Source organism: Thecamonas trahens, assembly GCF_000142905.1.
Source record: "Thecamonas trahens ATCC 50062 unplaced genomic scaffold supercont1.10, whole genome shotgun sequence".
Taxonomy (NCBI): domain Eukaryota; order Apusomonadida; family Apusomonadidae; genus Thecamonas; species Thecamonas trahens.
In genome coordinates, this window is record NW_013657670.1 from 190,851 (window position 1) to 213,125 (window position 22,275).

The 22,275-nt window shown below is 64.5% G+C and overlaps 9 protein-coding genes across 9 annotated transcripts; 6 read left to right on the top strand and 3 right to left on the bottom strand.

The window, feature by feature from the left end:
* Window positions 1-63: 63 nt before the first annotated feature.
* Window positions 64-780, bottom strand: AMSG_02742 (uncharacterized protein; the record flags this gene model as incomplete). Its single annotated transcript, XM_013905129.1, has 1 exon — window positions 64-780. The coding sequence occupies one exon, from the start codon at window positions 778-780 to the stop codon at window positions 64-66; it is 717 nt and encodes a 238-aa protein (XP_013760583.1).
* A 488-nt stretch (window positions 781-1,268) lies between these two features.
* Window positions 1,269-1,899, top strand: AMSG_02743 (phosphate transporter; the record flags this gene model as incomplete). Its single annotated transcript, XM_013905130.1, has 1 exon — window positions 1,269-1,899. The coding sequence occupies one exon, from the start codon at window positions 1,269-1,271 to the stop codon at window positions 1,809-1,811; it is 543 nt and encodes a 180-aa protein (XP_013760584.1). The 3' UTR covers window positions 1,812-1,899.
* A 259-nt stretch (window positions 1,900-2,158) lies between these two features.
* AMSG_02744 (uncharacterized protein) lies at window positions 2,159-4,893 on the top strand (the record flags this gene model as incomplete). Its single annotated transcript, XM_013905131.1, has 2 exons — window positions 2,159-2,596; window positions 2,713-4,893. The coding sequence occupies 2 exons, from the start codon at window positions 2,159-2,161 to the stop codon at window positions 4,891-4,893; spliced, it is 2,619 nt and encodes an 872-aa protein (XP_013760585.1).
* A 225-nt stretch (window positions 4,894-5,118) lies between these two features.
* Window positions 5,119-7,008, top strand: AMSG_02745 (uncharacterized protein; the record flags this gene model as incomplete). The annotated part of the gene is made up of 1 exon (XM_013905132.1): window positions 5,119-7,008. The coding sequence occupies one exon, from the start codon at window positions 5,119-5,121 to the stop codon at window positions 6,913-6,915; it is 1,797 nt and encodes a 598-aa protein (XP_013760586.1). The 3' UTR covers window positions 6,916-7,008.
* Window positions 7,009-7,082: 74 nt separating this feature from the next.
* Window positions 7,083-8,448, top strand: AMSG_02746 (DNA-binding protein HGH1; the record flags this gene model as incomplete). The annotated part of the gene is made up of 2 exons (XM_013905133.1): window positions 7,083-7,609; window positions 7,648-8,448. 2 exons carry the CDS (start codon window positions 7,083-7,085, stop codon window positions 8,432-8,434), a joined length of 1,314 nt encoding a protein of 437 aa, XP_013760587.1. The 3' UTR covers window positions 8,435-8,448.
* A 40-nt stretch (window positions 8,449-8,488) lies between these two features.
* AMSG_02747 (uncharacterized protein) lies at window positions 8,489-15,118 on the bottom strand (the record flags this gene model as incomplete). The annotated part of the gene is made up of 2 exons (XM_013905134.1): window positions 8,489-14,991; window positions 15,114-15,118. The coding sequence occupies 2 exons, from the start codon at window positions 15,116-15,118 to the stop codon at window positions 8,505-8,507; spliced, it is 6,492 nt and encodes a 2,163-aa protein (XP_013760588.1). The 3' UTR covers window positions 8,489-8,504.
* A 283-nt stretch (window positions 15,119-15,401) lies between these two features.
* Window positions 15,402-16,634, top strand: AMSG_02748 (transducin family protein/WD-40 repeat family protein). The gene has a single exon (XM_013905135.1). The coding sequence runs from the start codon at window positions 15,612-15,614 to the stop codon at window positions 16,614-16,616; it is 1,005 nt and encodes a 334-aa protein (XP_013760589.1). The 5' UTR covers window positions 15,402-15,611; the 3' UTR covers window positions 16,617-16,634.
* On the bottom strand, window positions 16,620-20,826 carry AMSG_02749 (protease). Its single transcript, XM_013905136.1, has one exon. The coding sequence runs from the start codon at window positions 20,793-20,795 to the stop codon at window positions 16,656-16,658; it is 4,140 nt and encodes a 1,379-aa protein (XP_013760590.1). The 5' UTR covers window positions 20,796-20,826; the 3' UTR covers window positions 16,620-16,655.
* A 125-nt stretch (window positions 20,827-20,951) lies between these two features.
* Window positions 20,952-22,275, top strand: AMSG_11732 (uncharacterized protein). The gene has a single exon (XM_013905301.1). The coding sequence runs from the start codon at window positions 20,991-20,993 to the stop codon at window positions 21,405-21,407; it is 417 nt and encodes a 138-aa protein (XP_013760755.1). The 5' UTR covers window positions 20,952-20,990; the 3' UTR covers window positions 21,408-22,275.

Below are 22,275 nucleotides of genomic sequence, written 5' to 3' on the forward strand. Positions count from 1 at the left end.
GAGGGTGGGCGGCGGAGGGGTGGGCGGCGGAGGCAGCCATCGATGGATTTAATCGTATCACGATCAGCGACGCTTCTGCTTGGAAGAGACGCGGCGCATGTTGATAGAGGACTTGTTGCGGCGGCGCGAGAAGGACTTGCCCGAGAACTCCTCCTTGTACGTCCGCTTGAGCTCGATAATGAACTCTGCGCCAAGGCCCCAGCCGGCCGAGATGACCGAGAGGATGAGGAGACCCGTCTTGAGGAGCGAGCCCAGCCCGCCAAGGGTAGCAAGCAGGGCGAGGTTGCCGTCTGCAGTGGGATCAAAGGGAACGCCGGGTGCCGAGGCGGTACGATGATCGATCATGGCATAGATAAAGACGACGACGGAACGTCCGACCAGAAAGTCGACGAGAAGCATGGCGAGCGGAATGAGGTTGGTGAGGAGGAGCGACGGTGACGGGCCGCGGGTCGGGTGTCCGTAGAGCGGCCACCAGGCCATCGAGACCATCGAGGTGAGAGCCAGGGCTTGGGCGATGTAGTAGGCCGGGAGCCAGGTGTTGTACAGGCCCACCAGCTCCCGCAGCGATGACGAGGCAATGGGCTCGTACATCTCAGCCAGACTAGCCGCATCCCATGCCCGAAAGTCGAGGCCCAGGCCCGGCAGCCGCTCCAGTGACGCCATCGGGTGGCTGTAGTACACCACCACGTACAGCAGCGCCGCCGCAAAGACCATGCACGGCAGCGCCACAAATGCCGTGCCCAGCCCGTAGTCCACCCCTCGAGATACCCGCTGCAGCATACTGGTTATCGGTGCGTTGAGTCTGCCTCTCCCTCCCCTTCACTCGGCCTCTACCTCCTCCCAATCGCCTCTGCCGCCAAACTCACGTCAGGTTAGGACTCACCGCTGGTCGCACTGCTGGTGGCCAACGTTGACCAGTGCCCCCCTCCCCCCCCCCCAAACGCACTAGGGTTGGCCATCGTGACGACCAAAGGCCTTGAACAACGGTAAGCACATCGCTATTTATATGTGATGACTATTTGTTGGGAGGTCAATAAGTATATACGCTATCTAAGCTTGTGATCGGGTGTGAGTTGTAACCCTAGGGTGTGTGGGGGAGCGGTGAGGTGACCCAGTGTCGGTCGCCCATCCACCACCGACGAGGCGGGAAGAGGGGAGAGGGAGGGGAGGGGGGGAGGATAGACTTGTGGAAGCAGCGGCAAGGGGGTAGGGGAAGGGGGGAAGAAGATACCTGACTCTGAAGCACAAAAGCTTAAGAGCGGAGCAAGATGGACTACTCTATGCTGGCTATTGTGCCTGTGCTGTATGTGGCCCGTGGCATCGACTTTGAGGAGGGTGACCGGCTGCTGTGGCTCCGGCTCGCCTTTGGTGGCGTCCAGCTTGTGCTCTTCGCCGTCGCGCTCTACATCAAGACTCTGGTGAACAAGCGGGCGGACGGAAAGAACATCAAGGTGGAGAAGACCGGGATGGAGGCGAAGCTGGCCGAGGACAATGAGCCGGAGATCATGACCGAGCGCGAGTACGACCAGCGCGAGTGGGGCAAGTTCTTCCAGAGCGTGGCCATGCCGGCGGCCATGATCACGGGCATCCACTACTACTGGGGCACCACCGTCCCGCTCTTCATCCAGCTGTTCATGGCTCCCATGCGCACATACAAGGCCCCGCTAGTCAAGGCGTATCTCCTCGGCGAGTCGCTCCCGCGTCCCTTCCCCACTCCCCCGGGCATGTTTGACTCCCTCAAGCAGCAGTACGAGGAGGCTGCCGGCCTCCCGGCCAAGAAGAAGGGCAAGAAGTCCAAGAAGTCTCAGTAGCAGTCTTCCCCACATCGTTGCCTATCTTAAATGCCCGAGGGCTTCCCCAAACCCATCGCCTCGTGCACCGACTAAATAGCCATCACCATCGCCGCAATCGCCGCAGTCACCATCGCCCTGCGCCACTCGCACATCAATCCTCACTCTATCCAAGACTACCATGCATCACATTATCACCATCGCCATCGCCATCGCCATCGCCATCGCCATCGCCATCGCCCATTGTTCGCCACGGCCACGAGCAGCAAAGCTCCTGCCGACCTGTCCCAGCCACACACACACACACACACAACACACACACACACACACACACATACGCACATACCACTCCTCCGCACTCCTCCACCATGCGACGAAGTGGTGGAGGTGCGACAACGCCTGCTGCCCCTGGTGGTCCTGCTGCCTCGTCTGCCTCTGCTGCCTCCTCGGCTGGCCATGCTGGGTCCAGCTCGTCAGGCGCCAGCGTCAAGCTCATCAAGGCTCTCAAGCACGCCATGGAGATCCGTCACTATTCAATGGGGGAGCTGGTGGTTGCCCGTGGGAGCAATGGGAGCGAGATGTATGTCGTCACTGGTGGGGTTGTCGAGGTCGTCGTCCAGCCTTCATCGCCATCGCCATCGTCGTCGTCATCAGCTTCACCTCCACGTGCCATTCCGCTCCACGAGGGAGCCCACTTTGGCGAGATCGGGTTGTACGCGCCAGGCACGGTGCGGATGGCCGATGTCGAGGCACGATCTGAGGCCCGGGTAATGATCCTGCGGCGTGAGGCGCTGGACCGGGTGCTGGTTGACTTTCCCACGCCCGCGATGCCTTTACCGCAAACGTGGCCGCCGCCGCTGCTGCCGCCGCTTCGGGCCGATCCTCACCGGCTGCTCCGCTGAGCGAAGGCTGGATGCACAAGCTTGCCCAGGCGTGCGTCGGCTATGACCCGCACGTTCTGGTGGCGGTCCGGCTCGCGCCGCCGTCGCGCGTCCGCGCCACCGCCGACTCGGATAGCCCGCTCGTGACCAAGGCCTCCGGCTCGCGGATCAAGATCACCTCGCAGGCGTGGTCGAGCCACGAGGCCAAGGTTAAGGCCAAGGCATTTGATTTTGACCACGTGTTTGATACAACGGATTCGACCCAACGCCTCGATCGCACGCTGGGATGCCACGTGGTCAACGCCGTGCTCGATGGCTTCCACACCTGCGTGGTGGCGTACGGCCAGACCGGGACTGGCAAGACTTACACCATGCGCGAGTTTGTCCCGCTTGTCGCCGGCCGCCTCTTTGCAGCTCTCGCAGCCGAGGACGCTGCCCACCCTGACATCCACTTTAGCGTTGAGCTCTCGGCTCTCGAAGTCTATTGCGAGCAGCTCCGCGATCTGCTGTTTCGGTCGACGCAAGCGCCGCCGGAGCTCAAGCTTCGCGGCGACGCCAAGACCAATGTCCGCGTTGAAAACCTCAGTCGCAAGCGAGTCAAGTCGCTCGACGAGCTGGCCTTCTTCTTCAAGGCCGGCATGGAGGCGAGGACGGTGACCGCCACCAAGGCGAACGAGGCTTCGTCTCCGGCCCATACCATCTTTACACTCTACGTCACCCGCCGCCAGGAGCTGCCTGACGGCGAGGTGCTGAGTCTCATGACCAAGCTCACCTTTACCGATCTTGCCGGCACCCAGCGCGAGTACGCCAAGCGCAAGGGTCTCGATGCCGTCCGCCATGAGAACGACGGCACGTCTGCTGCTCAGGAGCGCGAGCGCCGCAAGATCAATCTCGCGCTCCAGACCCTCGGCCTCGTTATTCACTCGCTCGCCACAGGCCGCGAGCCGCCGTACCGCCAGTCGGTCCTCTCTATGCTCCTCTCGCAGTCGCTCGGCGGCAACTCGAAGACCTTCTTTCTCGCCACCGTCCTGCCCACCAATCTTAAGCTCTCACTCCGGACGCTCAAGGATGCCGAATTTGTCATGCGCATCCGCAACAACGCGGTGCGTGGCGTCATGGCCGCCGGTGGCGGCGCCTTTCTCACCGCCCGCGTTCACATCCCGGCTGCACTCCCGCCGCTCTCCATGGCTGCTGCGTGGTCTCTCATCGCCGACGCCAACCGTTTGCTGGAAGCCATCGGCGAGCCGCTCACCTTTTCGCTCGAGCCGCACGACGAGGTCTCACTGCGGTATCCATACGCTGTCCGAGCGAGCTGCACACGCGCCCTGCTTCATGCCCACTACGACCCTGACTCTTTTGAGACTGCGCTTCAGACCCTGCATCTGCTTCACGACGGCGCCGCGCCCACGCTCGACGCCTTTGGCGCCCGTGGCTCGCGCATCTTCCATCCGGCGTTCCCGTTCTATCTTGCACCGGAACGAACCGAGATCGGGCGCCTTGCCATCGATGTCTCGCACGTCGTCGCCTCGAGCTCGCGCACCTCCAAACTTGTCTCGGGCACCTTTGCGCGGGCCGGCCTCGCCATCGCCGCCCTGGTCCACATCGACCCGACGTCAGTCCGATCCGGCCACGCCGCCGCGGCCTCGACCAAGCCAGAGCCCCCGGCCCTTGCGCACGCACGTATCACCGACGCTGAACTCGCCAGTATCTCTCCCCTCGGCGTCTGCCACGAGCCACTCGCCGACGCACTTCGCGCTGAGGGCACCGCCGACCTTGAGCCGGGCGCCCATGCTACTCTCCACATCCGTATTCCTGCGCTGGAGCAAGTGCCCGGAAGAGCCACTGCCTCGCTGGTAATCCATGCCACCCTCGGATCAACTTGCGCAGAGAGCCTGCCGGCCTTGCCTCACTGCTGGCAGTCCGGAGATGCCTTTGATGGCATGATTGCGCTCCCAGTCCGCCTTGATGAGACTTGGTTCGACGCTACCGCCCGGCGCCCGGCCCCGCACCACATCCTTCACCTTGCCGTTACCGGCACTCGCCCCATCGCCGACCTCATACCTCCCGCATGCACCCCTCAGACAGAGACATCATCCGTGCCGGCACCCGATCCCGCCTCTGATCGCGCAACCGCGTACACTGCCGTCCTCTCCATTTACGATGCGCTCCGCGGGCCAGCCGCAGTCTTGGATGCCCGCCAGGGCGCCAACGACCAGTTGTAACACTGCTGCCTGCCACCTGACGACCAGTCACCTCACCCTGCACCCCAGCCCAACCCCCTCCTCTTGGTCATGCTGCGGGCATTTGTTTGTTCCGCCGCCCGCCCTACCTCTGCTGCGTCCTCTCGTCGGTGGCAGACAGCGCTGGCTGCTCGTGGTGGGTCCGGGGCGGAACGGGCGGCTGCTCGGCTGACTGCCCTCCGTCAGCATAACGTGACCGATGTGCCGATGCTGCCACTGCCAGAGGTAGATGTGACGCTGGCCAAGCTGAAGGAGTCAGTGAGAGTCTCTGCTGAGGGCACTGAGGGCGAGGGCGAGCTCAACAGCTTTTACGCGGCGGTGGATCGGTTTGTGGCCAGCGGTGCTGCAGCAGCGGCTCATGGCGAGATCCGCGATCTGGCGCGCGAGGTGGCGGCTAGGAACGGTGCTGGCTTTCCGGGCTCGTGGATTGAAAAGCTCTGGCTGGAGGCATACCTTAGTGATGGCAACCCGCTGCCCATCAACATCAACCCGCACTTTGTCCTCGACTCGGCGCCGTCGTCGGTGGCGGCGGCGTCGGCAGCGGCGACGGCGACCGGCATGCTCGACTGGTGGGCCGGCGTGCTCGCTGAGCCGCAGGCCCCAGGGGCATACATCCCGCTCGAGCGGCGGCCCGAGCTGATGGGCTCCATTGAGGTCTCAGCCTGGTCCAAGGTTATGGGCTTCGCCCGGCTGCCGCGGACCGAGGCGGCGCAACCCGACACGGCGCACGTGTACGATCCGACGACTGACGGTGCCAAGCTCGGTGTTGTTTGCAACGGACACTACTACACGGTCGAACCGGTCATGGCGAGCGACTTTAGTGGTCCGATGCCTGTCGAGCTACTGGCACGGACGATGGAAGCCATCCAGGACGACGCCCACAGCCGGGCACCCGGCTGGGCGTCTGGCACTGAGGTCGGTGTCTTCACCGCCCTTCCGCGGCTGGAGTGGGGCATGTGGCGGGCGCGGTTTGCGGCGTCATCGCCCGCGGCGGCGGCCTTTCTTTCCGAGTGGGACTCGAGCCTCTTTGTTGTGGCCCTTGACAGCGCACCGCTCAGTGGACGGTCGATGATGCACGGCATGCCTGCTGCGGGCACGTTCAACCGCTGGTTCGACAAGATGCTTGTGGCTGCCGATCCGAGCGGGCGCGTCGGCTTTAACTTTGAGCACTCGTTTCTCGACGGCATTGTGTGGAAGCACATGATTGACGCTGCGGCGCCCGAGCTGGGCGCACGTGCGCGCGCCTCGCGCAAACCTGGCGCCGGTCTCCCGTGGCAACGCCACGAGTTTACTCTTCCCCCCGAGCTCGCTGCTGACATGCGCAGGGCGCAAGAGGCCGCGGCTGCAAGTGCTGATAGCGTGCAGTTGGTAGAGATCGAGGACGAACGCGGCGCAGCGAGCCTTGCCAAGTCACTCGGTCTCTCGCCGGATGCATTTGTGCAGCTTGCGCTCCAGGCTACTTTTGCGGCCATGGAGCAGGGCATGGGCCGAGCCGGCAGTCTCCGCCCTGGCGTATACGAGGCCGCCACGATGCAGGGCTTCTGGCGCGGACGGACCGAGACCATCCGCTCACTGACCGAGGCTTCGGTTGCAGCAGTTTGGGGCGAGCCGCTGGCGTACTCGGGCGATGCCCTACGTGCTGCCGGCCAAGCCCACACTGCAACGATCAAGGCGGCCATGGAAGGCGATGGCATCGACCGCCACCTGTACATGCTCCAGTCTGTGGCCGGTGACAACGGCAACGAGCTCTTTTCCCACCCGCTGCTGACCAACGCCTCGCGCTGGCGAGTGTCGACCTCGAACATCTCCTCGCCTCATCTCGGCTTCATCGGCTTTGGCGCCGTCGATCCCGACGGCCTCGGCCTCGGCTACAACCAGTGCGCCGACGGCCTCCGCCTCGCCATCTCAGGCTTTAACGCCAGCGACGCTGTCAACGTCGACATCTTTGCCGGCATCTTTCCCTCTGTTCTCTCAGCCATGATCGACGCTCTCCGCAAGTCTTGACGCGATGATCGTCCCATCGCCCCGCTACCGCCCAACAACCGAACCGAATGCCCCATTCCTTCCCCATCACCATCCATCCACCCGACCGCACCACACCCGACCACACCCCACCACAGCACACCACACCACACCACACCACACCACACCACACCACACCACATCCAACCATGGACTCGAATGCCCTGCTAGAGCTTGTGGACTTTCTCAATGACCCCAAGGCCGAGGTCCGAGCCATTGCGGCGGACCACCTGGCGCCGTACTGCGACGTGCCCGAGGCGAGGACGGTGCTCCTGGCCAAGCGCAAGGTCCTGCTCGAGCGACTGGGTGCCATGATGGGCGATCTGACGCCCATTGCCCACAACGCCATGCGGGCGCTCATCAATCTCTCTGCAGAGACCGGAACCGAAGACAGCGACAAGCCGTCCGGACGCGTCGGCGAGTCGTGGTCCCGGGCCATGGTCCAGGTCGGCCTCGTCCCGCGCCTCCTCGAGGTTCTGCTTGATCCCGATGCTGTTATCTCTGAGCTCGCCGCCATGCTCCTCGCCAACTGCACCCGGACAGAGGCTGCTGTTCACGATCTGTTCGACGTGTGGAACACCGACTCGGCCCTGGAGATCGCCATCGTCAAGCTCGTCCGCGCCTTCCGCCTCAAGCACTTCCACAACCCAACGCTCCGCTCAACTTTCTCGCCTCGGTCTTCTCCAACATCACCCAGACCGTCGATGGCCGCAGGCTCTTCCTCAAGAAGGACGGCCTTCTCCTTGCCCAGCTCCTGCCCTTCCTCGACGATGAGTCAGTCATCCGCCGCGGCGGCATCCTCGGCACCGTCCGCAACCTTGTGTACGAGACTGACAAGCATCCCCTGCTGCTCGACCCTACTGGGCCCATCAATCTCCTGCCCAAGCTCCTCAAGCCGCTGATGGACAACCGCGTGCTCGAGGAGGACGACGTCGTCGGCATGCCGCTCGAAATCCGCCAGCTGCCCTACACACACCAGCGCGAGTCCGATCCCGAGCTCCGTCGCATGATCGTTGACACCCTGTTTTACCTCTCGCTCGAGGCTGACTCGCGCCAGATCCTCCTCGACTCCAAGGTCTATGTCGTTGTCCGCAACGCCCATGTCGACGAGGAGGACGAGGACGCCTCGCAGGCCATGTTCAAGCTCATCGACGTTCTCCTTCCCGAAATCGTCAAGGACGACCCGCTGCCGGGCGCGCCCTCGGCCTCGGGTGCCCTCACCGAGCTCGATCACGACCTTGCCACCGCCGGCCCGGAGACCACCTATGTTGTCGGCGACGACGCCTCCGACGACGACGACGACGACATCCTCCGCAACATCCAGCCGCTCGGCCTCGAGGCTGAGCCCGAGGCCGATCCCACCACCGCCGCCGACCCCGAGTCCGAGTCCACCGCAGCTGCCGCCACCGATCCCGCCCTCGCCCCCGACGACGACAGCGAGCTTGACGCCGAAGCCGTCTCCATGCTCGACAACAACGACGACGAGGACGACGTCGAGTAGCCGTCGCCAAGCTCAGCAAACACATCATCACACCAGACTCTGCCACGCCATCGCTTGCCTGTTTACTGCTTTACTTGCCAGCTCCCCACTTGCTCGCCCACTTGTTGCGTCCGGTCTGTGACTCGTCGGCAGTCACGCCGTTCTGCTTGCCCGACTCACGGTGCTCGGCGCCACCCTTGGCCGAGTCGGCATCGGCGCCGTTCTCGGACTCGCTTCCGCCGTCACCGCCGCCAGCATCACCGTCGTCTTCGCCGTCGGTGACCTTGCCTCCGGTGGCCGGCGCTTCGCTCTCGGTCACGCCACCAGCCTTGCGCGGCTGCGCATCCTGCGGGCGCTCCCACGTCGTCTCGCGCGTCACGGTGTGCACAAAGTAGTTGTTGCCGGTCACGTCGTCGAACACCATCCGCCAGTCGGGAGGGAGGGGGACGCCGTCCTCGTCGACCTTGAGCACCTTTTTCTTGGACCGCCGCCGCGACTTCTTCTTGCTGCCGCTGCTGCCCAGAGTCGCGGCCGGCACGCCACCGTCGTCTCGGTCGCCAATCGCTGCTGCTTCGTCGGTCAAGCCCGAGACTACCGCTTCGGCCGTCTCGTCGTCTTCCATCACGCCTGAAGCACGCTGCGGCATCGCCGCTAGCTGTGCAAGCTCGTGAAGCAGGACCTGTGCCGACGCCACGTCGGCTGACGCGTACCCGATCGCCGCCGCCAGCTCGACGCCATCCTTAAGCGCCTGTGCGTCGATACGCTTAAGCCCGCGGGTGAGAAGCGCCCGGACCGTCTCCAGTTGCGCCATCAGTTCCGACGCCGCCGCCAGCGCGGTTGTCAGCGCCGGCGACCGCACGCCCGACAGCCGGATCCGGGTCAGCAGCGAACGCAGCGGCCGCTCAGAGTCGTTGAGCGCGTCGACCATGGCGCCCTGCAGCGCGCTCACGTATTGCGCCGCAGACCGGCCCTGCGCAAGCTCCGACTTGGCAAACGCCGCTGCAGCTTCTTGTGTCTCGGCTGTGTCGAGCCCGTGCGAGCCAGCCACACCCAGAATGGCCTCCACATCCGACCATGCTCCGGCGCTCACCGCAGACCGGAGCTCGGCCAGGATACCCACATGCACCACCAGCTGCGTGTCCCGCGTCTCGGTGAAACCAAACGAGGACGCGGTCTCCACCAATGCATCCAGCTCGGAACCAGCCGGTGACGTCTCCGGCGCCATCGCCTTGATAAGCTGCGCCCGCAGCGACTTGTGCTGCGAGAGCACCTTGCCTGCCGAGATGAGGAGCGCGCCCCACGATGACCAGATCGAGACGCCCATGCCCAGCTTGGCCGCAGCATCCAGCCCGGCCCGCAGGCCTGAGAGCGACCGGTTGAGCATCGCTTCCTCCAGCGACTCCGCCACCGGTGCCATCGTCTGCCGAAGCTCCATCCCCGCCGCAATGGCTCCGCCCTCGCTCGTCTCCTGCAGCGCAAGGTAGGCATAGTCCTCGCCGAGGAACGGCTCGATGGCGTCAAAGTCGCGAGCCTCTACCGCCAGCCGCATCGCCAGTAGCGCAGACGCCCGCTCTTCGAGCACAAGGTCACCCTCGTCACGGAGCTCGAGCGCCTCGTACATGTCCAGCGCGGCATAGAGCTCCGCAGACGGGCCAACCCCAGACGCGATCGTAGGTGCCACCTTCATCGCCTCCATCAGCTCGTTTCGCACCGCCTCGTACTTGGCCCGGAAAGCTACAGCGTCTGCCACGGCGCCGCCCCACGACGACCACGGCGACGAGTCAAGTCCAAGCCGCCGCGCAACCTCCAGACCCTCATCGACGGCCGCCATGTCTCGCGCGGCGAGCGCGTCGCTCAGGAATACCGCCACCGTCTTCATCTTCTTCCGCAGCTTGAGCATCTCGCGCGCAGAGACAAGCTCGGGGTGCATCTCACGGCCCGAGCCAGGTGCCGCGCCGACCTCAAACCCGAGCTCGCGGGCGACAGCGACAACCTTGGCGATCTTGGCAAACTTTCCGCGCGCCAGTGCCTTGCGCTTGGTCAGCACCAGCTGCGCCGCCTCAACCAGCGCCGCATCGGCCGCCGCCGCAAATCCAAAGGCGCTCGCCTTGCGAAGCGCAGAGTCGAGCTCCGCGATGTGCACCTGCGTCGTCCGCGCAAGCTCCGTTCCAGCCGCCAGTGTTGCCGCCTCGAGTGCCGCCGCCGAGTCGTCAGCAGCATCGTCGGCCGCCACCGCCGCTGCGCTCGCGTCCACGCTGCGGTCAGGGTAGAGTGCGGACCTGAGGAGCTTGACAAGGACTTCGTACTTGCGGAGTACGTTGGTTGCTTCTGCCACGTCGTCGTGCCACGACGACCACACCGAGTCGCCCATGTTGAGCGCCGCGGCGTCGACCAGCAGCGCGGCGAGCGCCACACCATCGTGCTTCTTCACAGCCCGGGCCAGCTTACCAGCCAGCCGCGCCATCTCGGCCCGCAAATCCACAATGTCCGCCGCAGCTTCGATCTCCGGTGAGACGAGGTCGTACTTGTACGCCCGTGACACGGCCTTGGTAACTGCATCAAACTCGGCGTGTGCGAGGCCGACACGGATTTGGAGCGTAAACTTGGCCTCGCCGATGAGCATGAGGTCGCCCTCCATTGCAAAGCCAAACTCACGCGCGTCGAGCAGCGCGCCCTGCAGGCCCTCGATGTCGCCGTGCGTGCCCGGCCCCAGGTGCGCGAGGAGGCCCGAGGTAACCTCTCGGTGCCGCGCCACAAGCGCAGCTGCCTCGGGAATGAGATCGTGCCACGACGACCAGAGCGAGTCCTCCATGTCGAGCTCGAGCGCTTTGGCCAGCGACTCTTCCATCCCGCGCAGATAGCGGTCGGCCATCGACTCGGTGAGATAGTCGGCCACAACAGACATGAGCCGGCGGAGCGAGAGTCCGCGCGCCGCCGCATCGAGCTCGTGGTGCTTGATGCCTGCCCGCTTGGCGTCGCCTACGATGTCTGCCAACTCCTCAAAGTCCTGGTCGGCAATGGCCTCGCGAGTCTGCAACACAAACTGGCCCTTGTCGACAAGCTCGAGGTCTTCTGCCGCCACGAATCCGTACGAGGCCGCAGCCTCGAGCGCCGCTCGCAGCGGGCCGAGTCGCCGGTCGCCGTAGGGTGAGAGCGCTGCGTTCACCGTCTCTACGATAAACTCGTGCTGCGCCAGCGCGTCACCGGCGTCCTCCATCAGCCCGATCCACGACGACCAGAGCGAGGAGGCCATGCCCAGCGCGTCGCCCTGTGCCAGCGCCCCACGGAGCGCCGGAGCGCTCTTTGCCTCCATCGCGCTCCGCAGCGAGCCGGCCACCTTGTGCATCTTCTTCCGCAGCTCCAAACCCTCAGCGGCTGCCACAACGTCTTGCGAGCTCTCCAGCCCGAGGTCGCGAGCAGCAGCGACGTGCTTGCCAAGCGCAGTCCAGTCGGCGCCGGCAATGGCGGTCCGCAGCGCAAGCGTGGTTTCCACCTGTGCCAGCAGCTCGCGGCCGGCCGGCGTCTTCACCCGCGCTCCGCGCAGCTTGGCCAGCGCCGCAGAGAGCGGCGCCGTCGACGCCACGATGGCGTCCAGCGCGTCAGCCGATGCGCCAGCAAGTGGCGACGCTGCAGAGAGGACTGAGGAAACTGAAGCAAGCAGCTTTTCTTCGGCGGCAATGGCTTTGAGCGCCACGTCCGCTGGCCCGGTGAGCGACGAGACGTCGAGACCGAGCGAAGCTGCCACTGAGAGGCCCTTGGTGATGCGCTCACGGTCATGGTCGGCCGTGCCGTCGACAATGTCCTTGAGTGCCTGCTTGCGGACGTGAATCGAGGCCACGTTGGCACGGAGCGTTTCGAGCTCCGGCAGCGCCAGCGCGTACTTGTCGGCTTTGCCGATGACGCTCATGATCTGCTCGTAATGGCTCTCCGGGTCCTTGTCGACGAGCGCGGCGGCCAGGACCGAGAGCTCAGCCTCATCCTCGAGCTGGACGCAGAGAGCCTCCGCAGTGTCGGTGATGCCGAGCTGGAACCACATGGCGCGGGCGGCGTTGACCGCCGGGCGGAGCTTGGCCAGCTGCCGCGTCGCCATGGCGTCCTTAAGCTGGAGGTACACGCTACGCATGGCGGCGTACAGCGTTCGCGCGCGGAAGCCGCGGAAGACCCGCTGGATGGAGAGCGCCGCCTTGGTCAGCGCCAGCGACCGCTTGATCTCGAGCACATTGTGGGCGGCGGCGCGGTAGAGCACCCGAGTCCGCCCGATCTGGATGTCAGGCGACGACGAGAGCGCCGGTGAGGCGGCGGCGATGATCTCGCCGCAGATCTGAGCCGGTGCGCCGACCCGGTTGAAGCTGTTGAACATGCCGTAGCGCCCGATGAACGCAGCGTGGGCGAGCCGCCACGGATAGCCGGTCTGCCGGATGGCGACGGCTTCAAAGACTCCAGCGTAGCGGAGCTGCATGAGGCAGTCGTGGCCGTCCCACACCGCAGGCTTCTTCACCGAGTTGGGCTTGATGCACCGCACATAGTGCGGCTCGGTCGCGTTGAGCTCCTCCATGAGGTCGTTGAGTTGAGTCCGGAACTGGGCGCCGATCGACTTTTTGCGGTTCGACGCCGCAGAGTCGCGCGCAGTGGCAAAGAGCGACTTGAGAAAATCGGACGTCGAGGCCGTAACCAGCGTCAGCAAGTCATCCTCCAGCCGGTCCTTGTTCTTTTCCACAAACCCAGTCGCGTCGTATGCGACTGCGCCGGCGTAGTGGTGGACGGTAAAGCCCGAAGCGACCGAGAGCGCGCGGCCGAACCGCTCCGACTTGCCCTCGTGCTTGGTGAGGAGCTTGTCGACAAAGCGGGCGTCCGAACCCGACGGCGCGAGCACCTCCTCGTCGAGAACATGCAGGATGCCGGCCGGTTTGCCCTCGATGAGGTCAAGGCACGGCTGGTTGTCGACAAAAGTAACAGCGGTGTACGAGATGCCCTCAGCAGCATAGAGCTGCTGCTCGAGCTTAAAGGTGTGCTGGTTAAAGTGCTGCTGCAGCTTCTCGTTGGTGTAGTTGATGCAGAGCTGCTCAAACGAGTTGGTCTCGAAAATCTCAAAGCCGAAGATGTCCAGAATGCCGACCGAGGCCGCGACCGAGGCGTCGGGCGGCGCGGCAATCGAGGCGTTGACTGAGGTGACCAGCCAGTCAAAGAGCAGCGAGTAGAGCGACTTGGCAAGCGCGTCGCGGTTGTTGGCCGCGTCGGCCGGTGAGAGCGGGACCAGCACCGTCTCACGCCGCGCCATGCGCAGCGCCCGCACAGTGCATGCTTGCTCGAGCGCGTCCTCGGCGACGCCCAGTAGACGGGCGGCATGGCCGAGCGGAGCCCGCGAGGCCACCGCAGATGCGCCCTCTGCCGCACCGGGCACAAACTCGAGGTTACCGAGGTGCAGGACGGCGGCAACGAGCGAGAGCACAGGCTCGACCACGTCGGCCATGCCCATCTCGGAAAACGCGTCCATGACCTCGGCAAAGTTGGCGGCGTCGGACCAGTGCTTGGCGGCAATGGTCGTCGTCGTCGAGGTGTAGGCAAACGACGACGGCGGGCCGAGGCCAAGCTGCTTCCTGAGCGCCGGCGGCGCAGCAACACACAGCTCGTAGAAGATGTGGTAGTTGCGCTCGCCGGGCGCCTGCTGCGTCACACGCGACTTTTCGAGCAAGTAGTTGGTGATGTTGGCGCCGACGATGGCCCGCGAGTCGTCAAAAAACACCTCCATCCACTTGCCAAACCGCGATGAGTTGTAGTTGCGGAGCGTGGCGGCGTTGCCAAACGCCTCCAGCAGCGGGTTGGCCTTGAGCAGCCGCGACTCGACGCCGTCGACCGACGAGCCGGCCACGTGTGCCAGGTACCGCAGTGCTTGCTTGGTTGCTTCGGTCTTACCGGCGCCAGACTCGCCCGAAATAAGAATCGATTGGTTTGGCGGCGAGCCGTTGGTCAGCGCGTCCGACATGGCGGTGTATGCGTTGGCGGCAATGGCAAAAATGTGCGGCGGGAGCGGAGCCGACGACGCCGGCGCCGCCGCAGCCGCTCTGTACGACTCCATGACATCGGTCCCGTAGATCTTGAACCACTTGTACGGGTTGACCACGATGAGAATCGAGCCGATGTTGGTGTAGATCACGTCGCGCTTGAACCGCGACGCGAGGTTGTGGAGAATGATGCCCTCATCAATAACGCCCATCTGCACCAAGTCGTCGTGATCAGCCCGCAGTGCCGCCCGCCGCAGCGGATAGCACGGTTGCGCGCCTGACCGCCGCGCCGAGGCCTTGATCCGGACCTGCCTGCCGAGCTCGGTCTCCACCAGCTCTGGCGCGTCGATGGAGCCCTCGAGGACTCTTCCCGGCAGAAAGCCATGCTTGGCATCAGCCACCCAAACGTAGTCATCGGTCTCTATTGAGTCCATCGCCGAAGCCAGACACGCCGGTTGCTCCGTCTGAGTCACGTCCAGCGCCGCATTGTAGTAGTACGTCAGTCCGTCCTCCGTCGTCAACTGCTCCCATGCCGACGGCACATCCCACGGTGCCGTAGACGGCAGCTTTCCCAAACTGAACTCCCCCCCCCTCCATGTGTGTGTGAGTGTGTGTGTGTGTGTGCGTGTTTGCGTAGCATAGTGGTGGTGGTGGTAGCAGGGTAGGTGGTGGTGGTGGGACGGCAAGCGGTGACGTACGACATGTGACTGGGGGGGAAGGGGGGGGGGGGGGGGGGGGGGGAAGGGTGGAGGGTGAAGGGTGAGGGAGGGTGGAGTGCACCCCAGGGTGTGTAGAGGTAGGGTGGAGTGGGGTGAAGAGAAAGGTGGCTGTGGGCGTGACCCGTGGCCCGTGGCCCGTGGCCCGTGGCCCGTGGCCCGTGGCCCGTGGTCATAGTCGTCGTGGTCGTGGTCGTGGCCGAAGCTGTCGTTGGTCGTGGTTGGTGAGGCCATCATGCCTCATGGAATTTGGTGACTCACTGGTTGGTTGGCTGGGTGAGTGGCTGGCGGAGCGGGTGACTCGCTGGCTGGCTGGCTGGCTGCCACTCGGCAGAGTGATCAATGCGACTTGGCGGGAGGGCGGTCATCGAAGGATACGCGCACGCGGGGGTAGGGGTAGGGGTAGGGGTAGGGGTAGGTGCAGGGGGGTTCATAAGGCAGAACTTGACTCTTGCAGAGCAAGGGTGGGACTTGTAGAGGATGAACCGGAGCAACCCGAACAATGACTATGAGGTGGCGTCGCCTCCGTCGGACGGGGTGTCGACGCTGTCGTGGTCGCCGGCGGCGGAGCACCTCGCGGCGGGGGCTTGGGACGGATGTGTGAGGGTGTGGGAGGTGCTCAACACCGGGGCCACCAACCCGCTTGCCGAGCAGACGCACCAGGCGCCGGTGCTGGCTACGGCGTGGGACGAGCAGGGCGGGCGGCTGTTCTCGGGCGGGTGCGACAACGCGGTCATGGGCTGGGACCTTGGCGCCAATGAGTTTACCCAAGTCGGGGCCCACGACGGCCCGGTCTCGGACATGTTCTGGTGCGCCTCGCTCAACACGCTGGTCACCGCCTCGTGGGACGCCACCCTTCGCTTCTGGGACTTCCGCCAGCCGCAGCCGGTCTGCTCGCACAAGATGCCCGAGCGTGTCCGCTGCATGTCGCACTCGGGCATGCTCTGTGTCGCCGCCTGCGCCCTTGGCACCGACAAGCCCATGGTGCTCTTCGATCTCCGCACCCCGCAGCAGATCTACGGCGCCACCCCGTCGCCGCTCAAGTACCAGACTCGCTCGATTGACTGCTTCATCGACGGCTCGGGCTACGCCGCAGGCTCCATCGAGGGCCGCGTCGCCGTCCGCTACATCGACGGCAACGACGACTCGAACTTTGCCTTCAAGTGCCACCGCAACACCCGAAACAACCACATCTTTGCCGTCAACTCGATCAGCTTCCACCCGCGCTTCGGCACCCTTGCCACCGCAGGCTCCGACGGCCAATACCTGTTCTGGGACAAGGACTCGCGCCAGCGCCTCAAGGCCTTCAAGCAGGCCCAGAACTCCATCTCGGCCTCCTCCTTCAACCGCGACGGCTCCATCTACGCCTACGCCGTCTCCTACGACTGGTCCAAGGGTGCTGCCTCCTACAAGCAGAACGAGGGCTCCTGGATCTACCTCCACCCGACTCCCGACGATGAGATTCGGAGCCGCCCGCGCAAGTAAAAATATGCTCCCTGTGCCTTCAATACGACGTGCTTTGAGCTAGCACTCCATCTCTACATCGCCCACTCCACCGGCCGGCGTCGTCGATGCGCCACGGCACATGAGCCGCTCGCCCACAAACGATGACAGTGTCTGGCCAGCCTGCCCGCTCTTCCGCCACCAGTACACCACTCCGACCGCAAGGCTTGCAGCGAGCACAATTGCTGCTGGAATCGCGATTGCGGCAGCCACTGCTCCGCTCGAGCTCGAGCTCTTGTCAGAGTCCGGCGGCGGCGGCGGCGCGCCCGTGCCCGGTGGTGGCGGCGTGCCGGCCAGAGCCCATCCAATCGAGAATCCTGTCCGAGCCTCGTCGCCGTTCGAGTGAAAGCGAACAATTGCATCGCCCGGGACTACCATCTGCGACGATGCTGCCAGACTGCCTGAGACCACGACGCCGGCTGGCAAGATGGTGACGTAGTCGTGGACCGACTCGGTTGAAAACGCGCTCTTGTCCAAAGAGAGGACCAGGCTCTGCTCCGGAAAGTCAAAGTGCCACTCGCACTCGAGGTTGTGGGCGTACTCGAGGACACCCGAGTACGGGCCTGGCAGCTCGAGAGCTCCGGCAACGCCAGATGTTGTTGCATTGATCACCATCGGCGCCTTGCACGCCGGCGGCGACCGGGTCCCGATTGCCCAACGCGCACTGAAGCCAGGCCGCGCGGTCCTACCGTCGGAGGTAAACTCGATGGACATGTTGCTCGAGCTAGACGCGGTGAGATCAAGGTGGACCCCGCTATACTGCTGGCCGTCGATGGTGACAATGTCGTAGCCGGCCTCGGTGCTAAACCGTGAAAAGTGGAGGGCAATGTCCTTGCCCGGCGCTGAGATCTGCCACGCGCATGCCATGTCGTTGCCGTAAGGAATGCTGCCGTGGTACGGTGCTGGAACGGCGATGCTACCCGAACTGCCGTTGGCTGAGCTGATGGTCTCCAGCCCGCTGCAGAGCGTGCGCGGGCCAGGCGGATGCTGCGGCGGCGGCGGCGGCGGCGGCTTGGACGATGCAGCGACTGCCGTCATGGCAAACACGCTCTTAGCAACGCTGCCATAGTAGAGGCCGGCGTACTGTCGCCCGCGCAGCGCCATGTTCAGATGCGTGGCGCCTGAGCTTCTGGCGCTCGTTACGGCCGCCGCCGGGATGAGATACGAGTTGTCGTAGTAAAAGTAGTACGAGAGCTCGGCCGTGTGCAGATCAGGGATGCCAGCAAAGCTAAAGAAGCCTTCGACAAACACAAATGTTTTGGAGAGAGCAAGAACAATGCCCTGTCCGTCGGGAACGCGGGCGAGCGGGAAACGCGCGAAGTCCCACTCGCCGGCGTGGAGCGCAAAGTCAAGTGAGTCGATGCCAACCGCGTACTCGCGGACCGAAATACTGCAGTCGGCGCCGGCAGCGTACGGCTCGCACGTGCAGCGGCCAGTGGCAGTGCTGCATCTTCCAGAGCCGGAGCACTCGCTGGCAGTGGCGGATGGGCACGAGGCCGGGCACGATCCCAAGCTAACCACGCCTCCGCCGCTGACCACCAGCGCAAACGGCTGCGGGCCGACAGGCGCGGCGTTGACAAAGACCCGGAGGGAGAACGCGCCCGAGACAACGGCGCGGATCCGCTCGACGTTGTTGTCCTGATCGTAGGTAACCTGATCACGAGGACCAACGTTGCCGACATACACCGCGTCCGAGGCAGTCAGGGTGAGATCCAGGTCAGAGACAAGCGTGACGGCTGCCGCCAACGATGCCGGCGGATCGGTCCACACGAGCGTGGCCGAGACTGAAGTCTTGTCCGCGACCGAGAAGCAGTAGGTGAGCGAGGTGCCGGCCGGCTGCGGGCCGATGTCAACAAAATGAAAATCACCCACCGCGGAGAGGTTGGCAGCACCAAAGCCCTCGCCCCAGCGGCGGACGAGGGTAGGCGCAGCATCGTACGCCGCCGGCGCCACCGCGCACACGCCCAACGGATCCAGCGGAGATCGGGGCACGGATGCAGTCGAGCCGGGTGTGGCGCTCGCCGAGTTGAGAAGGTAGGCCTTGACAAGTGCACCTGACGGCGACGGAATGGACGATCGCAAATGCTGGCGCACTAGCGCCGCCAGGCCGGCCACTGCCGGGGCAGCCATCGAGGTGCCGGACTCGGGACGGAGCGCGGCGCTCTCGCCACAGAACGGGGTGCTGCCCGGACCATTGGCATGGGCAGAGATAACCGGATCGCCGACAGCGACAATGTCAGGCTTGATTCGCAGCTCGCCGCGGACTGGCCCGAGCGACGAGAAGCAAGCCATATCGTCCGGCGACGGCGACGCCGGCACGCTTCCGTCGTAGTTGGAGAGCGTGACGAGGCTGCCAGTGGCGTTGGCCACATGCAGCGCATGAGTGAGGGTCGCGTTGCCGTCGGCGATGAGGACCGGAATGGTAGTCGCCGACCGGGTGTCGGAAACGCCCACAATGTACCACGCTTTCTCGTGGATGACTGCCAGCGCGCCTGCGTCCTGGATGGACTTGGCGCACGAGTCATGAGGCGCCAGAGACGGGCACGCGTCCCAACAGATGCTGCACGGGCAGAGGAGGAGCACAATCTTGCCATTGACACCTGCTAGCGGCGCGTCGCAGGCCTCAATGATCACCACTTGGCCGGTGATGCTACCGTCCATGCCAGTGCCGACCATCCGTGCGCCGTACAAGGCCTTGACGAGCACACCTGAGGCGGCATCCGACGCCATGAGCGCGTAGCGGTACTTGGCGCTCGCGGCGTAGGCATCAGCCGTCGAGGTGAGGGCACCGACGTTGAGCGCATTCTTGGCGGTACCGGGCGATCGGACAGAGGAATAGCCATCGGAACCGTGATTGCCGGCAGCAAAGATGACGAGCATGTCAGGATTGCTCCATGTAAAGGTGTCGACGTCGCGGGCGTGGGTATTGTAGCCCGAGTACCCGGTCGAGCCCCACGAGTTGGTGTGGATGCGGGCGCCGGCTCCGTGCGGCATGCTGAAGAAGCGATCCGTGAGATCGGCAGGAACATGGAGCGCTTCGGACTCGTCGCCAAAGTCGTACATGATGATGCGCGCACCATAGGCGAGACCTTTGTTGGCGTTGGTGGTGGCGTTGGCGGAGGCGGAGGCGCTCCAGTCTGCCAGTCCGGCGACGGTGCCGGTGACATGGGTTCCGTGGCCGGCCGGCACATCGGTCTCAAAGGCCAGCTCGGCCTTGTGCCTAATGTACATGGCGAGCTTGCGATGGGCCGCGAGCGGCGTGTCGTAGGCCAGCGGCGTCGATGGATCGTGGAACATGCAGTTGTTGGTGTCGATACCGGTGTCGGCAACGGCCACAATCTCACCCGCGCCGGTGATGCCGGCGTCCCAAAAAGGAAAGGCGGTGCCGGACGGATCGCCAGCCTGCCCGCGTGAAGCAGCGTGCCGGTTCATGCTCTCATACTCGGAGCGGTGCTCGACAGCGACGACGGTCGAGTCCGAGGCGAGGGCGTCGAGCGCGCACTCAACGCTGGCGGCGTCCGCACCAGTGATGGTGATGCTGAGCTTTCGCGGCGAGGGCTGATCCACGTCGGCTTCAGCGACGCAGCGGGCAAGGACGGTACGGATGCGGGAAAGCAGCTCGCTGGATGCCTCATGGGCGACAGTAACGGGTGAGAGGTCGACGATCAGGTCAAGCCGGGCAGACGGTTGGGAAGTGCGGCGGCGGCGGGCGCGCGGCCTGCGATGACGCGATTGGACATCGCCGACCCAGACGATCTCGTCAAACTGAAGGAGCAAGTCGTCGACAAACTGCGACTCGCAGTGAACATGCAGAGTCCGTGCCGGGAGATAGCCGACAAGAGCAGGGCGCACAGCGGCGATGAGAGCGTCGGACGGATGAGCAGCGGTGGTGATGAAGAACTGGGCGCGGCGAGTCTTGTCCACAGCCGACGATGACGACCGCGGAGCAGCGAGCAGCGTGGACATTGACGCGTGATGCAGATGCAGCGCCGCACCGCGGGAGATGTATCCGCCAGCTCGGCCGTGGATCATATGTCCATCACTCCGGCTAATGTCCGCGGCCTTTGCTTCGACCGGGACACCAAGACCATGCGACTCACCGGAGCATGGAGGCAGGGCCAAGGCGAGTATGGCGAGAACTACCACGCCTGCAACCATCATCCGACCTTCTGTCGAACGCAGAGTGACAGGGGGTAGAGAGAGGAGTGTACGAATGTGTCGACGTGGTCGCCTCTGACCCACCCATGCGGGGGAATGCGGGGGCGGGGGGCCATGCACGTGTGGCTGCGACATTTTTGGCGAGTATTGTCGCGTCAGGGGCAAGGCACGAGGTCGGGGTGTTAGACAGGTAGACAGATGGTAGTGTGTGAGGGAAAGATGGTGTGCGTGACGGATAAGCTCATTCTCCGGGTAGAGGGAGGCAAAGGGAAGTGCAATGAGTGTGTGCGGGGAAGGGGGGGAGAGGGAGGGGAGGGGGGAGGGAGGGATGAAGCGAGAGATCACTGTTCGGGAGGACGAGTTGGGCACCACGACCACATACATCCCCCCACACACACACAGACTCCTCCCTCCGGAATTACCCCTCCCGCTCGCAGGCTCGCGGTCGGGAGTCCCGGTGACAAACAGGGCTGTGGTGTGGATGACATAGTGCACACCCCGGGAGACCCCCTACATGAGGTGTCCTTGGACAGTGCGGGAGTCGTGGACAATGTAATTTTTGGGGTCGCGCGACCTTCGGCTTCATCCGCGCTCAGGGCACCGGGTGAAGGGTAGCAACCAGTCACGGGCTCTGCCCGTGGCCGGGGGTGCACCCGGGGTCTTGAGCAGGCCGAGGAGCTTGACCACCAGGAAGGGGGGCCAGGGGAGGAGCCGGGCCCCTGGGCGCCAGGACGTAGTCCGTCTGGCGCCCTTGCACATCCTTCCTCGTGGTCAGAAATGACCCGCCAAACGTCATGCGACCGGAGTCCGCAAGGGGGTGCGGTCTCATTCGAAGGGGGTTGACCGGCGGTAGGTGCACCTACCGTTTGTCGCCCCCGATGGTTGCGGTCAGGGATCCGTCCCTAAACGGCGCTGCGAGGTGTGGACGGATCAGCGGGGCGAGGGCGCATGCGCCCTGCTCACGCTGATCCTCCTAACCCCCCGTGGGATGTGTGTCCATCCCGCCGTCGGTCCGCCGACGGCAACCAGTGTCGTCACATGTTGTCGGCATTATCATCCATATTGCCAACCTCTCCCTGGTGGACCGCCGGATGCTCGGTGGTCCTGAGCTGCAACCAGGACAGAGGTCGGCCTCTTGGAGGGTGGGATCTGAAGGAATATCGGCCGTCGGCGCCCCAGTGAGGGATTCCAAGTGACTAGAGTATCCTGCAGTCGATGTTGAGCACCCAACAAGTTGTACGCTGCACCACTTACGGATGTCCTATGTGGCGGCCGTCTTCTCGCCGTAGTGAGATCAGTGGTTCGCGGTACTTAGGGCCGGCGTACAATCCCACGGCAGGTGGCACCCTGCAGTTCCTGTAGGTGCTTCTCTGCTTAACTCCATGCAACAACTCTCCAGCACGTGATCTGGAACACAGGAGCTCTCAACAGCGCTGCTGTGTCTCGTCCATTGTCAACGCCATCTTCAACGCCATCTCCAACG